The 20,928-nt window shown below is 41.3% G+C and overlaps 1 protein-coding gene across 1 annotated transcript in view; it reads left to right on the forward strand.

Annotated features, from left to right (window-relative positions):
- The window catches only part of LOC133622132 (neuronal acetylcholine receptor subunit alpha-7-like), a 127,106-nt gene that overhangs the window by 46,011 nt on the left and 60,167 nt on the right, over positions 1–20,928 (forward strand). Inside the window, exon 3 of the mRNA XM_061984681.1 lies at positions 10,603–10,647. Coding sequence (XP_061840665.1) covers positions 10,603–10,647 — 45 coding nt within the window. The remainder of the gene's footprint in view (positions 1–10,602; positions 10,648–20,928) is intronic.

The raw sequence follows: 20,928 nt of genomic DNA on the forward strand, positions 1-20,928 counted from the left end.
CTACAGGGGTAGCAGGGGTGTATATTGCAGCACAAACACATGCTAGCTCACAATCATATAAATAAATGGTACATGGTATAATTCGCCTCAGAAGCGTGATGTGGCGTGGGACGACTGTATTCGTATTTGCAAGGAATAATCAACATATTACAAAAAATGTATCAGAATGTGTTTAGAAACTCAATGTGACAAAGTAAAAGTAATGTTTCTTCTTCACGAAAATACTCAGGAAAAAAAAATAGTCTGACGAGTATGATTTATTCAAAAAGTTATGTAACGAAATAAATGGAGTAGTTACTAGCCACCTCTGTTACACACATGCAGATCTGAGAGAATACACAATCCTTAATCTCATCACAGTATGTCATCTTCTCCTTTGTTTTTGGCGGACGCTTCTGTGACGCAGTAGTCAAAGGAACTTTCAATGAAGTGTTCAAGGTCCCCCAACGTGAATGCTAATGTGTACTTCACGTCATATAAAGTCTATCTCATATGAACTGAATGCCCATCCATCCATTTTCTACCGCTTATTCCCTTTGGGGTCGCGGGGGGCGCTGGAGCCTATCTCAGCTACAATCGGGCGGAAGGCGGGGTACACCCTGGACAAGTCGCCACCTCATCGCAGGGCCTGAACTGAATGGTACGATAAATAATCTTGTAATAGAGCACCAGCCGCCTTGTTGATTCTTGGAGGTTTAATTTCATTTCACCATATTACAGCATCCTCTTTTCAGTGACCTTTTTTCCATGTGAGTACTTTATTTCCAAATGTCTCCCATCAGAATAATTTGACATTTTGGAAAATAGTGGTATGGGAGTGAATGGCACAATCAATATCACCCTCGCCGCTGCAGGTGTTAGTGCTTGTTTACATGTCACATGTATAAAATACTTAATTTACTGCTTTCACTGTTCCTTATTTCATCAGTCTGCTAATAAACGTGGCCAACATGAAGCATCATAACCTATATTTGAAGTGAAAATGCAGATGGATAAAACACAAAAGCAAACAGTGATCAGATTGGCAGACAAAAGAAGTGAACATGATTATGACTGGTACACTACATTGATAAAGTCACATGAAGCATAGTTCAGATATGCTTCATACCCGTAACAAAACAAAGTATCAAATAATAAGGATGTGACAATACAGAATCCTCATAGTACCACGGTTCATTTTGGGAACTGTTAGGAAACAAAATGCAAAACATAAAACTTTCTGGCTTTTGTGTGGGTGTTGCTAATTCATACAATTCTCAAATAAAAAATATAGACCAAAATATATTGTAGTCTGCTTTTTGTCTAGAGTAGCTGTACTTTGTTTTGATAGAAATGCAAATCCATTATTCATCACAACCTTACCCAATACATGCAAGTAAGAACATTGTTATGAAACATTGTTATGGTAGTTAGTGGAGCTCAAAAGCAGCAACAACCGCATCACACAAAACAATCATGGACGCCATGGAACGGCACTTTTTGATGCGAGAGCTCGTTACTTGGAACAGAAAAAAATTTATTAATTACTTTTATCTAAATTTTCAGGATTTGTACTTTTAGTAACAATTTGTGGAAGGAAGTTGAGCAGTTAAAAAGTTTGTACTTAATTCATATAAAACATTTCAAAATGCACCTGCGTTGTTTTTTGACTTTGTTAAATAAGAAAATGTCAGGGGGGTGGGGGGTGTCACCCACATATGCGGTCCTCTCCAAGGTTTCTCATAGTCATTCAAATCGACGTCCCACTGGGTTGAGTTTTTCCTTGCCCTTATGTGGGCTCTGTACCGAGGATGCCGTTGTGGCTTATGCAGCCCTTTGAGACACTTGTGATTTAGGGCCATATGAATAAACATTGATTGATTGATTGCTTGATTGTTTGACAATTCATACATTTTAACAATAATGTTAAAACAGAGTCTGGGCTCGTGCCGTCACTTACAATTTATTGAATTACATTAGAAACATGAGCTACGTCATATAAATATTAAAAAATGCCAAAACGCTTGTTTTACTGTCTTTATGTGATTTATTACCACCATTGTGTTCCGCTGAGGTTTGTTTGTTAGAAGTCCCTGAACTCTGACTCACAGGGTCATAAAGTCTTTCCCATGACATAGCTCAGAAAGTTATGTGTGGATTTTAATGAAACTTCTAGGAAATGTCAAAACTGGAATAAGGAACAATTTATTATTTTCGGGGTGATCTGGATTACTGTCTGGATTCAGGAATTTTTCAACAGGATTCTTCACTTGTGGAAGAAAAACACGTGTACTGGCCCAAAAAAATCAAGATGGCCACACATTTAAAATGACTGCCAACAAGCCTACAGCGGCCACTTTTGCTGTTTCTTTGCTGTTCTGTGATTGACTAGTAACCGGTCCAGGGTGTACACTCGCCTTGCTTAAAGTCTGCTGGTAGGAAGAAAAGTGTGGATGGGTCATTTTTGGGACTTATGCAGATTGCTGAATAATAGTTTTTTCATACAACCTCACGCAGTACATAAGCATCATGTGTGTGTGTGTGTGTGTGTGTGTGTGTGTGTGTGTGTGTGTGTGTGTGTGTGTGTGTGTGTGTGTGTGTGTGTGTGTGTGTGTTTGTGTGTGTGTGTGTGTGGGTGTTTGTGTGTGCGCATGTGTGTTTATAATGTGGCCTCTGATTCCTCCATCTGGTTCTGGATATCATTCCAACAAAGAAACTGGGGCAGTTTGATGCTAACCTTTGACTTCATCAGCACTCGCCTCACAAACTTGGCAGGACTTTCTTCCCAGTATGGTTGTGATCACCATTTAGCTAACAATGGAACCTCGGAAATCTGGCTCATTAATATTAAACATGATTGCCAAAGTCCTAGTTAGGAGGGAATATTTACAGTCGGTTTGTATCCATCCATCAGCCACTGATCAGCAGTGTTCGGGAAAACGGCGTTCCGAACCCTGTTAGTTTTTTTTTAGCAACCAGTAAACAAATTAATTACTTTCATGTAAGTTATGGATAGGTTTTATGTACTAGAATACTACTTTTGATGTGGACAAAACCGCTTTAGAACCCCTGCAAGTTCACTTCAGGAAATAGATCTTTACACATACATGCACACACTACTACTACTACTACGTGGAAATAACGAACATTCAAAAAAGTGACAATCATCAATATTAGTAATTGTAAAATACCTCGTTTGTGGACAAGGACAGACACAGCCATTGACGCACGTTCAATCGCCAGACTATACGCCGATACGTTTTCCTAGGCTTTGAACCCTGCGACTTATAAAACGGTGCGGCTAATTTATGGATTGTTCTTCGCTGACAGCCAGCTATAAAGTAAATAGTTTAGTTTTTTTTTAAAAGGAGTAAACACGATTCGTAATCGATTAAAATACCTACTCAGTGGCCTAGTGGTTAGAGTGTCCGCCCTGAGATCGGTAGGTTGCGAGTTCAAACCCCCGCCGAGTCATACCAAAGACTATAAAAATGGGACCCATTACCTCCCTGCTTGGCACTCAGCATCAAGGGTTGGAATTGGGGGTTAAATCACCAAAAATGATTCCCGGGCGTGGCCACCGCTGCTGCTCACTGCTCCCCTCACCTTCCCGGGGGTGATCAAGGGTGATGGGTCAAATGCAGAGAATAATTTCGCCACACCTAGTGTGTGTGTGTGACAATCATTGGTACTTTAACTTTAACTTTAAAATATTTTTATTTATTTTTTCGATCTGTCCTGTCCAGCTACAATTAGAAAAATGATATTATTGATGTAGATTACCCATATCTGCTGTCCAGATTTACTTTAGAAAAGAGAAGTGTTGAATACTTCTCTTGTTGCCTTATTTGTACTTTATTAAATGTTTGGGAAGCATTTTATTAAACCAGTTTTCTTTTAAGTAATATAGAAATTGATCAGAGCTGTTTATTTTATGGAGGAATCATAAAAACTAGCATCCTACGTTATTAAAAAAGTGTAGATTTTGAATTGAGAATCGTTTTGAATCGGGAATCAATCAATCAATCAATCAAAGTTGATTTATATAGCCCTCAATCACAAGTGTCTCAAAGGGCTGCACAAGCCTGATCCCACATCAGGGCAAGAAAAAACGCAATCCAATGGGATACAATGAGAAACCTTGGAGGGGACCGCAGATGTGGAGATCCCCCGTCCCCTGGGCGACCGGTGCAATGGATGTCGAGTGGATCTCGTTAATAGTGTGAGAGTCCAGTCTATAATAAGGCCAGCAGGAGATCATCTTGAATGGAGACAAGTCAGCAGCGCAGAGATGTCCCCAACTGATGCCCAGAAGGGTGGTCCACCCCGGGTCCCGACTTTGAACAGCTAGTGAATCATCTGTGGTCACCCGATAAGAAGAGGGGGGCAGAATCAATTCTGATTCTAATTGTTACCCCCAAGAATTGAATCGAATCGAGTCGTGTGGTGTCCAAAGATCCACAGCCCCGATATTTAATAATTTTGGCCTGTTGTGTTTATGTTGTGTTACGGTGCGGATGTTCTCCCGAATTGTGTTTGTCATTCTTGTTTGGTGTGGGTTCACAGTGTGGCTTGTATGGCTGTTGATCAAGTATTTCTTGCAGTCACTTATGTGCGTCTGCAGAAGCCTCATGCAACATGTTTGTATGGTGAAAAAGCGGACGCGACGACATGTTGTAGAGGACGCTAAAGGCAGTGCCATCACGGCACGCCCTTAATATTGTTGTCCGGGTGAAAATCCGGACAAATTCGGGAGAATGGTCGCCCCGGGAGATTGTCGGGAGGGGCACTGAAATTCGGGAGTTTCTCGGAAAAATCGGGAGGGTTGGCAAGTATGTTGCTAGGGCGGGAAAGCCATTCAAAGAATTCATTAAAAAGTGCATGTTAGATTTTTTTAAGAAATATTTTCTTGCGGCCCAGCCTCACCCAGTTTCTGCATCCAGTGGCCCCCAGGTAAATTGAGTTTGAGACCCCTGGTCTACTGAAAGGATACAATAACAATTGTTGGTGTGTCAGCATTATCACACCATACATTGGTGGCGTTGACACCAAGGGTAATATCAGTATATGATCGATACTAGGTTGTACGGTATACCGGTACTAAAAGTACACGGTACTAATGAATTAAAAACGGTACTATACTGCCTTTGAAAAAAACAGGTGATATATTTTTAATGTACAAATATACCTGCAGGGCGAGGAATAGCTAAACATGCTTCACTACACACCGTAGGAGGATAAGATAGCTAACCGCTAACAACAAGCTAGGGCTCCTGAATGTACAAATGGATGGATCTATACAGACATCGACTGTAATGATACCAAGTACAATAGCCGTATCCAGTGGATGCTATAATGATTACATCAATATTTTCATGATCATAAAGTCATTTTTTTATTATTGTTTAAAAAGTCAGGAAATATGTCCATGGACACAGGATAACTTTAATTATGTATGATCCTGGAACTACTAGGTACTGGATTGATACCAAAATGTGCAGTATCATCCAAAACTAATGTTAAGTATCCTAACAACAGAAGAATAAGTGCCTATTACATTTTAACAGAAGTGTAGATAGAACATGCTAAAACAGAAAGTAAGCAGATATTAACAGTAAGTGAACAAGTGGAATAATAATACATTTTCTACCGCTTGTCCCTCATAATTTTGACAAAATAATAGAATGATAAATGACACAATAAGTTACTGCAAACGTCAGCAGACGAATCAGGAGTCTTTGAAGTTGTCAAGAATGTTCACTATCTTATTTTATGACAAGATTATTCTTTGATTGCAGTAAGAAACATATGTTTAATGTTTCCATAAGATGTTCCGTTAAAATGAAGCCAATAGTTATTTTTTTCTGTGGTTCCCTTTATTTTGAAAAGTATCAAAGTATCAAAATACATTTTGGCACCAAAATAATGCGATCGGGACAATCCTAATCGATACTAGTCTGAATAGATCAATATTTTATATTTTCATATATACTGTATTTTTCGGAGTATAAGTCGCACTGGAGTATAAGTCGCACCAGTCGAAAATGCATAATAAAAAAAGAAAAAAACATATATAAGTCGCACTGGAGCCCGGCCAAACTATGAAAAAAACTGCGACTTATAGTCCGAAAAATACGATACATGTTTTCCATCAGCCCGGGAATGGAACCCTTGACTTTCTCACTGTGAGGCACGAGCGCAAACCACTGGTGCACCGTGTTGCACTTTGATCAAACAATTGTATTTAATGAAAAAGAATGAGGAACTACTTTGAATTAGTATTGTACAGGTATACTGGTATTAGTATAGTACCGCGATACTAATGAATCATTTTCGGTACTATACCGCCTCTGAAAAGTACTGGTCCGCCACCCGGTACCGGTACCAAAATATTGGTATCGGGACAACACTACTTTGAATATTGTGTTGATGTTGTTAAACAGTCAATCGTATCATAAATACATTGAAAATGTTACTGTTAATACGTGTGATCGTATCGGTATAGGTATCGGCCGAACTCATTCATGGATGATCGGAATATGGCAGAATAAGTTAAGTTAAGTTAAAGTACCAATGATTGTCACACACACACTAGGTGTGGTGAAACCCGTCCTCTGCATTTGACCCATCCCCTTGTTCACCCCCTGGGAGGCGAGGGGAGAAGTGAGCAGCAGTGGTGGCCACGCCCAGGAATCATTTTTGGTGATTTAACCCCCAATTCCAACCCTTGATACTGAGTGCCAAGCAGGGAGGTAATAAGTCCCATTTTTATAGTCTTTGGTATGACTCGGCCGGGGTTTGAACTCACAACCTACAGATCTCAGGGCGGACACTCTAACCTCTAGGAATAAATCCCTGAACCCTAATTTACAATCATTTTACATAGTCCTAAAATTATATTCTAAATGCTTTCACCACATTTAATCCTAAAAGAGAAGTTCTGTAGTCACGTTTTCACCATCTCTGATGCAGCTAGTGAATGTTGATAGACAAGAATAGTAAAGAGTTGAGGGGAGTGACAGGAATTTTACTCTTACAATTTTAAACTCTTTCATATACAGGTATACATGGATTTCCAGTGAACATGAACACAATTAAAACATTGTACAGAGCAAACATGTTGAGATCAAGTTAAACAGTGTTTGTTAGTCTGATCTACAGTTGAACAGTTCCAGCAAGCTTATGCTGCCTTAATAAGAAGCTCTCGGGTTCAGTTTGTCCTTGGATATACTGTACGTCCCATGACCTGCCATAAAATACATGTGAGGAGCTTTCATACAACGTTTGAATCTGTCAGGGCATGTTTCATCGCCGCAGTACATTCTAATATATAGTTCAATAAAAACTCTTCACAAAAGATATTGTTTGCCAAGCACACAAAGGCCACAAAGACGATGGAAGACTTACATGGATTTGTGGATTAGACGACGGGTGCAGAAATCGTTGGAATCAAACTGCAGACCTTGAAAGCAAAGAAGGTGAATGAAAGAAGATTTGCATTTTAGTGACTGTTTTACTGAGAGCTTGTGATAAATAGGATGCATTTGATCTTAATTCAATATCTATGCATCACGCTGCATAGAGATAGAGACGTCATAAAGATTTCAGATTAATGGCGTGCACAGACAAACATATTTCCAACAATTAGTTGCAAATTCCATCCATCCATCCATCCATCCATCCATCCATTTTCTACCGCTTGTCCCTCTCGGAGTTGCAGGGGGTGCTGGAGCTTATCTTAGCTGCATTCGGGCGGTAGTCGGGGTACAACCTGGACAAGTCGCCACCTCATCGCAGGGCCAACACAGACAACATTCACACACTAGGGCCAATTTAGTGTTGCCAATCAACCTCAGGTGCATGTCTTTGGAGGTGAGAGGAAGCCGGAGTACCCAGAGGGAACCAACGCAGTCACGGGGTGAGCATGCAAACTACACACAGAAAGACCCCGAGCCCGGGATTGAACCCAGGACCTTATTATTGTGAGGCAAATACACTAACCCCTGCTCCACCGCGCTGCCATAGTTGCAAATTATTAATGTATATTTTATCAAATTTAAGATGAAATAACTTAGTTTTTTGTCTGCAATTGATCTTGAAGTGTGACTCTTTGGTGTGCAGTTTTATTCTCACAGGACTGCAATGTAACTTGTGGCATGGGGTTGGGTTTGGGGGCTGGATGACGTCATCGCCAAATTTCGTAAATGGCCATGACGCAAATCGCAGCGTTTGTGAGTCGACAGGAAATAATATTTTTTAAGCTCATTTGGAAACAGAAATGAAGTGAATGAGCAGGTATCGGACCCCTCGGTCTCCTTGGACGCATCCTCGCTCATCCATGCGGACCGGACACTGGCCGAGAGTTAGTGGGTGGCTGAGGGTGGAGTCGGCTCTTTTGGTTGCTTTGTTGGGTCTGCTCCTGTCTCTGGCCATGCTGCCCCCGCCCCAGCAGACGATGGCGTGGAACACCGCAGAGGCCACCACAGTGTGTGTGGTTGTTGAAATTATGTTTTTGTTTGGTTGCTTGACCATGCATGGTGCAATCGTGTGTGCGCAATACATATTATTGGTTGATTTTTGTTGTTGTTTTACTTTTGTAGCTGTGTGTAGAAGCGGCACTGCTGGAGCGGCAGCTGGTTGCATCAGCTCTGCCTTTTTAATGTCTTTAATGTCCTTTGTTTCCCCTTTACACACATGTTTGTGTGCTATGGCTATGAGGTTTTTTTCCCCCTTGGCCTCAATCTGGACCCCATCTCTAGGGGCCCAGGCTTAGATTGACAGACCCGTCAGCGATCGTGTTCTGTCTCCCTTTAATGTTTGTCTGATCTTGAATGGGATTGTGCTGAAAATCTTAATTTCCCCTCAGGGATTAATAAAGTACTTCTTATTCTAATTCTAATTCTAAGTTATTGACTGACAGATGATATAAAAACACTAATGGTCCCTAGTGTGTGAATGTGAGTGGGATGAGAATGGAACAATGAATTGTGGTGGTATAGCTCGGTTGGTAGAGTGGCCGTGCCAGCAACTTGGGGGTTGCAGGTTCGATCCCCGCTTCCGCCATCCTTGTCCGTGGGCAAGACACTTTACCCACCTGCTCCCAGTGCCACCCACACTGGTTTAAATGTAACTTAGATATTGGGTTTCACTATGTAAAGCGCTTTGAGTCACTTGAGAAAAAGCGCTATATAAATGTAATTCACTTCACTTCACTTCACAATGTTGTCTGTCTGTGTTGGCCCTGGGATGAGGTGGCGACTTGTCCAGGGTGTACCCTGATTTCCACCCAAATGCAGCTGGGATAGACTCCAGCCCATGCACCCGTGACCCTAGAAGGACAAGTGGTAGAAAATTGAAAATAAAAAAAGATATATTCTAAAGATAATGTACACATCATGCTACATGTAATATTTCACTATATTGGTAAAAAAAAAAAAAAGCGAGTTAACTTGTGATTACTCATAAAAATCATCACAATAATCATGTATATTCAGATTAATCACCCAATTTATTTGGACCGAACATGTTTCTTTCCCTTAGCCGTGAATGGTTACTTGACAGGCAATACGTGCTGTTATATGGTCTGTGATCAAGTCAAGGCATGGATCAGTGCAAAGATGAGTGAGGAGACTTTGACTGGTGTGCTGACTAGCAAATTTAATTTCAAAATACACACTGACTGGGTAACAACTGTTCCCAGATTTTGAGAAAAGAAATGTAGCGTGTTCAAGTAACCTAAATAAATTGTTTTTTAAATATTGCTGAACGACATTCTGACAATTAAAATTTAAATTAAGCAAGTGAGGAATAAACTGTGACTGTGGAAGTCGATCCCTACCCGTTCCACGGATGTCACGTCACAAGAGCCAGGCGTGCCGTTTTAACAGAGTTTTATTTTTTTCCATGCAGATTTTCAACACAATCTTTGCGTGTAGCTTTTCTCCAGTCTCTCTTCCTCCGCTGGCCGCTCACTGTTAAAGACAACAGATGATTACATTAACACGTACCACCTGTGAAATCTAATCACCTGCCAGCTGTGTCTCGCCGTCCCGCACATGCCCCGCCCCTTGCTGATGGTGCTCCGCCCTCGATGCCATTGCCAGAGGCGGTGACCTTTGCTCCTGCAGGTGCGCTGATGCACTTCCCTCTACTGTGACTAATCATGATTAATCTAAAATTAAATTGGAATGGATACAGCAGTGTGGCTGTGCAATAGTAGGGTAATAGTAATGTCCCCACATGAGGTCAGCTGACGATACACTTGAAGAAACAGTTTAGAGAGATACAAAGAAGTGAACTAAGACATGCTGTTAAAGATATTAAAATGTTTAAAGATAATGTAAAGATAATTATCCAAGGTGCAATAAACCTTATGTCTTTTATTGGAAGGTTCTTCATTGTAGTTTTATTGTCCAAGTCTCATTTGCCATTTTTATATAAAATATTTCAAATTAGTTTGTTTTTCAAGTCGAAACAAAACTAAAAAAAAGATCACGAGTACATCTTCTGAGATACACTCGCTCTTTTCTTCTCCTGTTACTCAGATATGAAACATGATATATTTTCATTTCCTCTCACTTTGCAAACATTTCATGAAAGTCTCTCTTCCTCCCTCCCTTTCAGGACGAGAAGAACCAAGTTTTGATCACCAATGCTTGGCTGCAGCTGGTAAGTCTGAAGTTTTAAGTTTCATGCTATCAGGTTTTATCCGGCCCGCCGGATGAGTTTGCTAAGTATAAAAATTTGCCGACATTTTTGAATGAAAGAAACTGCTGTTCTAAATGTGTCCACTAGATGTCGCAATAGCAATTCTTTGTATCTTTGTAGATGATGCTACATATGGAAAAAAATAAAATAAACCACATGATGTTAGTGCACCAGTCGAGGAAAATGAGCAAACTACATATATAACATCCTGTAATTTGATTTTGATATACTTTTTAATCTTGATAGATTGAAAATGAACACCAATGAGTTCACTGATGAACATTATCACATCATTTATTCAGAAAGTATAAATAACGACAAATAAAAATAGGATACTATTAACCGCAACATGTAAGTGTAAAAAAACCCCAACAACATTATGATTTGTACATTTTCAGAATGTGCTTGTTCTATATTTAAACAAAGAAAACAATCTTAAGTTGTCTTTATTTTTAAGTTATTGTGCCGTGATTTTACCAGTCCGGCCCACTTGGGAGTAGATTTTTCTCCATGTAGCTACCGATCTAAAATTAGTTTGACAACCCTGCTTTATGCAAACCTATGTTTTTAAACATTATGCTCTTTTAAACACAAAATGGACTCGAACACTATTTACAGACACACACACACACAACAAACTTTCTTAGAGCCCCTTTTGACAAAGGCTCGCTTTAAAGTTGGTGGAAAGCTTGTTATCATCCCATTAACTTTGACAGCCATATTAAGTGTGTTGTGGTATTAAATATTAGAACATGCATTGTGAATTACATTATAGAAAGAAATCATGTTTATAAATTACATTAGTCCTCCTCTGTAAGGATGGTTGGTCAATTATCCGTGTTGTTTGGTTTGTGCGTGGTGTGTGTTGCAGACGATGGGAAAACTACAAACACAATACAACTTTGTGGTGGCGATAGTGGAATTAATTTCCTCCTCTTACTTTTTGAGGTACAACTGAATCAGTCGCCTTGCCCCAAAACTCAGCGAACAGATTTTAATCTGAGTGTTGTGTTATTGTTGTTGTTATTCCCTAAGAAGCTGAAAGCATTGTGACTAAAAAACACACAAAGTTAAAGTAGCACCTTCCATGATGTTTATTACATATTGCCATCAATGAATATAGAATGTCAGGATGTACAGTCATGGTCAAAAGTTTACATACACTTGTAAAGAACATAATGTCATGGCTGTCTTGAGTTTCCAATAATTTCTACAACTCTTTATTTTTGATTGGAGCACATACTTGTTTGTCACAAAAAACATTCATGAAGTTTGGTTCTTTTATGAATTTATTATGGGTCTACTGAAAATGTGAGCAAATCTGCTGGGTCAAAAGTATACATAGAGCAATGTTAATATTTGATTACATGTCCCTTGGCAAGTTTCACAGGAATAAGGCGTTTTTAGTAGCCATCCACAAGCTTCTGGCAAGCTTCTGGTTGAATTTTGACCACTTAACAAAATTGGTGCAGTTCAGCTAAATTTGTTGGTTTTCTGACAAGGACTTGTTTCTTCAGCATTGTCCACATGTTCTCAATGGGGTTTGGGTCAAGACTTTGGGAAGGCCATTCTAAAACCTTAATTCTAGCCTGATTTAGCTTAAGTTAAAGTTAAAGTACCAATGATTGTCACACACACTAGGTGTGGCGAAATTATTCTCTGCATTTGACCTATTACCCTTGATCACCCCCTGGGAGGCGAGGGGAGCAGTGAGCAGCAGTGGAAGCCACGCCCGGGAATAATTTTTGGTGATTTAACCCCCAATTCCAACCCTTGATGCTGAGTGCCAAGCAGGGAGGTAATGGGTCCCATTTGTATAGTCTTTGTATGACTCGGCCGGGTTTTGAACTCACAACCTACCGATCTAGCCATTCCTTTACCACTTTTGACGTGTGTTTGGGGTCATTGTCCTGTTGGAACCCCCAACTGCGCCCAAGACCCAACCTCCGGGCTGATGATTTTAGGTTGTCCTGAAGAATTTGGAGGTAATCCTCCTTTTTTATTGTCCCATTTACTCTCTGTAAAGCACCAGTTACTGGCAGCAAAACAGGCCCAGAGCATAATACTACCACCACCATGCTTGACGGTAGGAGTAGTGTTAATGGGATTAAAGGCCTCACATTTTGCCCTCCAAACATATTGCTGGGTATTGTGGCCGAACAACTAAATTTTTGTTTCATCTGACCACAGAACTTTCCTCCAGAAGGTCTTATCTTTGTCCATGTGATGTCAGATGACACAAAAATTGAGCTGTTGGGCCACAATAACCAGCAATATGTTTGGAGGAGAAAAGGTGAGGCCTTTTTTTCCCTGACTAAAATGAGACGATACATAATCAAAACAAATGCACGTGGACTAAGACGATGACAGAAATAAACTGGCGATTTAGTCAACAGATAAAAACGGGATGAAAATGTTGACAAAGAAATCCATTCCTATATAATTTTGCCTTTTAACTATACTTGCCACCCTTGAGACCTCCGAATTCGGGAGATTTGGGGGGGGGGGCTAAGGGGGGAGGAGTATATTTATAGCTAGAATTCACTGAAATTCAAGTATTTCTTTTATTTAGCATTGCACTTTCAAATACAACAATGAGTAGAGAGGAGTGTTATGTGTGTGTATATGTGTAAATAAATGAACACTGAAATTCAAGTATTTCTTTTATATATATATATATATATATATATATATATATTAGAGATGCGCGGTTTGCGGACACAACCGCGGAGTCCGCGGATTATCCGCGGGTCGGGCGGTTGAAATACAAAAAAATTAGATTTTATCCACGGGTCGGGTCGGGCGGTTGAAATTAAAAAAAATTAGATTTTAAATAGATTCAGGCGGGTGGCAGTTAAACCAATTCGGAAATATATATACATAGTTAAATGTTGTTACCCACATACGAAAAACGAGCAGGCACCTGCAGCATATGCCACAACAGAAGAAGAAAAAAAAAGAAGAGATGGACACTTTTACGGAGCGGAGAAGGGACGCCTCGCCGGGGTCCGGGACCGAGGGCCCCACCGGGAGCCGTAGCTGAGGTGATCCGCGAGAAGGGCCCGACGCACATCCAGGGTCACCACCGCGCCCACCGCACCGACACCCCGCCTCGTCCGCCTCGTCTGCCTTCGCCGCGGCCGGCGTCACGCGCAGCAGGTAAGCAGCTTACCTGCCCGCCACCCCCGTGGCCGGGGGCTCGTAACAGGGGTCACTCCGCGCGCCCGGCCCGCGCAGCTTACCTGCCCGCCACCCCCGTTGCCGGGAGCACGTAACAGGGGTCACTCTGCGCGCAGTGCGCTCACGAAAGGGGTGGGGCTCACCCTGGTGAGCCGAGTGGGCCACTTTTGGTAAGCAGAACTGGCGCTGCGGGATGAACCGAACGCCGGGTTAAGGCGCCCAATGCCGACGCTCATCAGACCCCAGAAAAGGTGTTGGTTGATATAGACAGCAGGACGGTGGCCATGGAAGTCGGAACCCGCTAAGGAGTGTGTAACAACCCACCTGCCGAATCAACTAGCCCTGAAAATGGATGGCGCTGGAGCGTCGGGCCCATACCCGGCCGTCGCCGGCAGCGAGAGCCGCGAGGGCTAGGCCGCGACGAGTAGGATAGCCGCCGCGGTGCGCGCTGAAGCCTCGGGCGCGAGCCCGGGTGGAGCCGCCGCGGGTGCGAGGGACATCGCACCTCCACGCGCTTGGAGGTGCGCTCAGCGCGGCTCCCAGATGATTGCGCACTGGTGTGCGTCTGGGCCGTGACAGCGTGGCGCATTGATCATGTCTCTGCTGCATTGGATCAGTCTCCTTTCTTTAACAGGCAAAAGCTTTATAACCTCACTAATGCCTTGCATCATCTATATTAGATCTATAACAACGGGCGGGTGCGGGTTTGATTAAATGTTAGTTCGGGTGGATGCGGATGGTTGACGACTTTTGTGATGCGGTTGCGGATGAAATAATTGCCTATCCGCGCATCTCTTAATATATATATATACACTGAAATTCAAGTATTTCTTATATATATATATATATATATATATATATATATATATATATATATGTATATATATATATATATATATATATATATATAAGAAATACTTTAATTTCAGTGTTCATTTATTTATACATATACACACACATAACACTCCTCTCTACTCATTGTTGTATTTGAAAGTGCAATGCTTTGCAGCCAGTAGCACAGCCTTTGAAGGAGCATAGGTATGGGCAGCATCTGTGACATTTAATTTGCAGGAAAGGAGTGAGTTTAGGGTTGAATTGTCCATCCTCGTTCTATTCTCTGTCACTATCTTTTTTTGGACATTACTACATGCCGTAGTTTTGAAGCAATGCATGATGGGAATCCGGATGTCGTGTGTCAGTGTATTAACGTGCCGGCTGGAATAAACACACGCTGAGCAATAGCTCCGTGCCTGCCTACTTTATGGGTTATAGATAAACCTATGGATAAGGGAGACATATATAATAGTCTCCTTCTTGTTGTGTGTGCAGTTGCATGCTGAGCTCCAAAAGCCGTAGATGTTATAACGTGACTGGGCCGGCACGCTGTTTATATAGAGGAAAAGTGGACGTGACGACAGACTGTCCTCACTCAGGTCCGGATGGAAATCGGGAGAAATTCGGGAGAATGGTTGTCCCGGGAGATTTTCGGGAGAGGCACTGAAATTCGGGAGTCTCCCGGAAAATTCGGGAGGGTTGGCAAGTATGCTTATAATTGGGTGGGACAAGTTTGGAATATATCCAACCACAGCTCTTTAACAGTTTGCGAGAAGAGCCAATCAGATGCTTTTCTTTGTGAGATAAGGCAGTTAGACTTCTCACCACCAAAACAAAACTGCATGCGTTTAGCAAGTCCCTCATTGTAATGTATGTACATTGTTGCAAAATGTTGTCGACTAAAACTACATCAATTCACCTTATTTTTAAGACGGCAATTAAAATTCGTTCTTTTTTTTTCTAAAATCGACAGTGCGCCTTATGTTCTGGTTGTGCTTATTGACCTCGAATCAATGTTATATACAGTGTACTGATAGTTGTGACCAGTAGATGGCAGTCGCACATAAGATATGCAGGTTGACGCCTGTTCAACAAATGACGCTAGCAAGTCAGCAAGCAAGACCATAACGTTGATGTTTAATCATGAATAGAACATTACACACGGCGCTCAAAAATCTGTCAAAATGTTTTGGTACAACTTTGGTAAGCTACGAAGCCTCACGCGCTTGATGGATAGTTGGAGCATTACGGCTACCGTGATCAGACGTACTGAGCTTCAACATACGGGTATTGTAATGGTGTGTGTATAAGGACCCCAAAATGGCACATGTTATCTGGTGTTTTGTTTCGTAAAACGTACTTTTCTTTCCTCGTGGTGCCTGCTGTTGTGTATTTGGGATCTGCATAAGTTCCAAATATTTTAAATTAAACCATGTGGGCATTGCAGAGATATTTATTAAACAATCTTGCCTTCCTTCATACTGATTAAAAAAAAAAACACGCTACGTCACCGTTTGATAAAACCGTCACCTGATTATCCATAGATGGCATAAATGTACCCAAAGTGCGTTGCAGGCGCCCGTCATTGTAGTCCGTGCCGAAGTCAATAAGTTCAGTTTTCTCTATCCTCTTGTTGCTGTGCAGACTGGCTGGCACATGGACTTGCATCCTGCGCTGTTGCCATTTCTAATACAAAGTGACGTACAGTTCTAACTTATATCTGTCAGTAAACCCGCTATAGAAATGCTAAAAACTACAACAAAGAATGGCGGGAGAAGACGCTGCTGAAGTGGAGGCATTTAAATAAAACCGCCCTCCAAACGGCGCATTCTGAAAATGAACACTGGTAAGACTCCAGCATCAAAGGTCTCATCACAAGTGATCACTGTTTTGAATCCAAGTATGTATCTGACTTTTTTATATTGCGTGCATATTGTGTAAATGAACATGTGTGCATCCTTAATTATTTTCCCGACTCCTTTGTGAGTGCTCTTATTGTTATTATTCTTATTTATTCTCTGTGTTTGGGTCTTAATCTTAATCGTGACATCGGCATCTTATTTGCATGGTTGGCCTTATAACATTTGCGTGTTATTTCTCTAAAAGGGCAAAACATTTTTCATAACTTTTAGGGGTATCCTGATCCAACTTCTGTTTTGGCTTGTGCCGATATTGATCTGTTACGATATCATATAGAACCATATGTTTTTATAATTTTATAGTGTGAAATGCCACATCTATTGGTCACAATAATTCATGAAGTTAAGCTCGTAACACAGTAAGTTGAATGATGCGGACACGTTTGTTACTGGATACTAATATGCTTTGGAGATTTTGTATGTGTGGGTAATATGCAACTCTAATCATTTGATTTGTGTATAAATTGACAAATGTGCTGTTTTAGACTGATACCGTTCAATGAAGAACACGTATTACGTATCTCGTAATAAAATACAATTAAAATACCAGAAAAGACCAACCTTGTGTGCTTATTGGATTACATTTATCAGACCGATATCTAATATCAACATCGAATCAGGACACCTCTATTATGTATAGTCAAAGAAAAATATCTGGGTTATTATCAGTTATTAGTGTCAACATTTTTGCTTTTTCTCATTACACCATGTTTTGCTCTATTTTAGTCGTTTTTGTTTATTTTACTTCTACAATGTGGCCATGAAACAACGAATGTACAAAACCCAAAACCAGTGAAGATGGACTGATGCAAAGTGGAAAAGTGTTCTGTGGTCTGACGAGTCCACATTTCAAATTGTTTTTGGAAACTGTGGATGTCGTGTCCTCCGGACCAAAGAGGAAAAGAACCATCCGGTTTGTTCTAGGCGCAAAGTTCAAAAGCCGGCATCTGTGATGGTATGGGGGTGTATTAGTGCCCACAGAATGGGTAACTTACACATCTGTGAAGGCACCATTAATGCTGAAAGGTACATACAGGTTTTGGAGTAACATATGTTGCCATTCAAGCAACGTTGTCATGGACGCCCCTGCTTATTTCAACAAGACAATGCCAAGCCACGAGTTACAACAGCGTGGCTTCATAGTAAAAGAGTGTGCATACTAGACTAGAAGCCTAAAATACCACAACGAGCCAAGATGATTTAACACAGTTGTAATAACTCCCCTGTGCCAACTTTTTTGCAATGTGTTACTGCCATAAAATTCTAAGTTAATGATTATTTGCAAAACAATTATTAAGTTTCTCAGTTCGAACATTAAATATATTGTCTTTGCAGTCTAATCAATTGAATATGAGTTGAAAAGGATTTGCAAAATATTGTATTCTGTTTTTATTTACGAATTACACGTGCCAACTTCACCGGTTTTGGGTTTTGTAATTCACGAAGAATGTGAAGTGTTAGCAAACGATGGAAGAGTGTCTCCAGGCTGTCTTCTTTGTGCTGTCGCTAGTCTAGACTCCCGCCACAGTAGTCAAAGGCTCGGTTGTTGAGTTGTTCTGCAAGCTTTCACACCTCAGCTTTCACGGTGAGGGTACTGCACACTCCCTGGCTTTTGGAGGTGTCCTGCATGGATCGCATTATCAAGCTCCCTCAGTGCCCATCCATCCATCCATCCATCATCTTCCGCTTATCCGAGGTCGGGTCGCGGGGGCAGCAGCCTAAGCAGGGAAGCCCAGACTTCCCTCTCCCCAGCCACTTCGTCCAGCTCTTCCTGTGGGACCCCGAGGCGTTCCCAGGCCAGCCGGGAGACATAGTCTTCCCAACGTGTCCTGGGTCTTCCCCGCGGCCTCCTACCGGTCGGACGTGCCCTAAACACCTCCCTAGGGAGGCATTCGGGTGGCATCCTGACCAGATGCCCGAACCACCTCATCTGGCTCCTCTCGATGTGGAGGAGCAGCGGCTTTACTTTGAGCTCCTCCCTCAGTGCACCATTAAGTTAGATTTTTAGTGGGAACTTTTTTTTTTTTTTTACAATTTAGTCAACATAATTGTTTACATGTGAGTCGTCTTCTTTTACTGCTTCATTGTGATGCGTACACTTCGCTGTTGCCCTCTTTAGAGTAAAGAAAGTACTGCATGAAAGACCGCATCTATAGTGAATGTTTTCTATTATTTGGTGATGTTTTGTTGAGGTTGCAGTTACTGATTGTGTCATATTAAGTCCTCCTTATGAGAGTCAGCTGCATTTGACTTTTCGTTTTTGCTCTATTTCTTTTGTCACAGTTACACATTAGTGCAGGAAAAGGTCTGTTACGCAAAAAAATAAATGTCCACTGCAGAGGACGCTGCTTTTCAGGAGGTTAATCATAACTACAGTAGTACACTGGGAAGGGGATTCATACAGCCCCATTTGGTCATGGTATACCTGTCACATGTCATGGTATACCTGTCACATGGTCATGGTATACCTGTCACATGAAATGTGACAAATTGAGGAGGTGCGCTATTCACTTTAGCCGCCAGACGGCAGTAAAGTGTTCAATGTCTTAAAATGTGTTTTGTGGCAATTCTAACTTTAACCACAGCGTGAGTTGCTATTTAGAGTGGCGCTTTCCATTATTTTCAACAGACTGCATTGCAAAATTATCTACTAAAGGGCCATATGAATCCCTCCTCTACTGTACATTGAAAATGTGCTCTCAAAATCAGACACAAAATACACAAAGAGACTTTTCTTCTCAACATTTGGATTTACTGTCACACAAAAAACCACATACAGTACTTTCACAATAATGTACAAACCCCGTATTTTTTTTTGCAAATAATAATTAACTTATAATTAAATTTCATGGTTGCAACACATGCCAAAGTACAGTAGTTGGGAAAGGGTATGTTCACCACTGTGTTACATGGCCTTTCCTTTTAACAACACTCAGTAAATGTTTGGGAACTGAGGAGACACATTTTTGAAGCTTCTCAGGTGGAATTCTTTCCCATTCTTGCTTGATGTACAGCTTAAGTTGTTCAACAGTCCGGGGTCTCCGTTGTGGTATTTTAGGCTTCATAATGCGCCACACATTTTCAATGGGAGACAGGTCTAGACTACAGGCAGGCCAGTCTAGTACCCGCACTCTTTTACTATGAAGCCACGTTGATACAACACGTGGCTTGGCATTGTCTTGCTGAAATAAGCAGGGGCGTCCATGGTAACGTTGCCTGGATGGCAACATATGTTGCTCCAAAACCTGTATGTACCTTTCAGCATTAATGGCGCCTTCACAGATGTGTGTGTTACCCATGTCTTGGGCACTAATACACCCCCATTCCATCACAGATGCTGGCTTTTCAACTTTGCGCCTATAACAATCCGGATGGTTCTTTTCCTCTATGGTCCGGAGGACACCACGTCCACAGTTTCCAAAAACAATTTGAAATGTGGACTCGTCAGACCACAGAACACTTTTCCACTTTGTATCAGTCCATCTTAGATGAGCTCAGGCCCAGCAAAGCCGACGGCGTTTCTGGGTGTTGTTGATAAACGGTTTTCGCCTTGCATAGGAGAGTTTTAACTTGCACTTACAGATGTAGCGACCAACTGTAGTTACTGACAGTGGGTTTCTGAAGTGTTCCTGAGCCCATGTTGTGATATCCTTTACACACTGATGTCACTTGTTGGTGCAGTACAGCCTGAGGGATCGAAGGTCACGGTCTTAGCTGCTTACGTGCAGTGATTTCTCCAGATTCTCTGAACCCTTTGATGATATTATGGACTGTAAATGGTGAAATCCCTAAATTCCTTGCAATAGCTGGTTGAGAAAGGTTTTTCTTAAACTGTACAACAATTTGCTCACGCATTTGTTGACAAAGTGGTGAGCCTCGCCCCATCTTTGTTTGTGAATGACTGAGCATTTCATGGAATCTACTTTTATACCCAATCATGGCACCCACCTGTTCCCAATTTGCCTGTTCACCTGTGGGATGTTCCAAATAAGTGTTTGATGAGCATTCCTCAACTTTATCAGTATTTATTGCCACTTTTCCCAACTTCTTTGTCACGTGTTGCTGGCATCAAATTCTAAAGTTAATGATTATTTGCAACAAAAAAAAATGTTTATCAGTTTGAACATCAAATATGTTGTCTTTGTAGCGTATTCAACTGAATATGGGTTGAAAATGATTTGCAAATCATTGTATTCCGTTTATATTTACATCTAACACAATTTCCCAACTCATATGGAAACAGTGTTTGTAGGATCTGATGCACAGTAGAAAGACAACTGTAGTGTTCATGTTCCATGTGTGTTTAAAT

This window comes from Nerophis lumbriciformis, linkage group LG25, assembly GCF_033978685.3.
Source record: "Nerophis lumbriciformis linkage group LG25, RoL_Nlum_v2.1, whole genome shotgun sequence".
NCBI lineage: Eukaryota > Metazoa > Chordata > Actinopteri > Syngnathiformes > Syngnathidae > Nerophis > Nerophis lumbriciformis.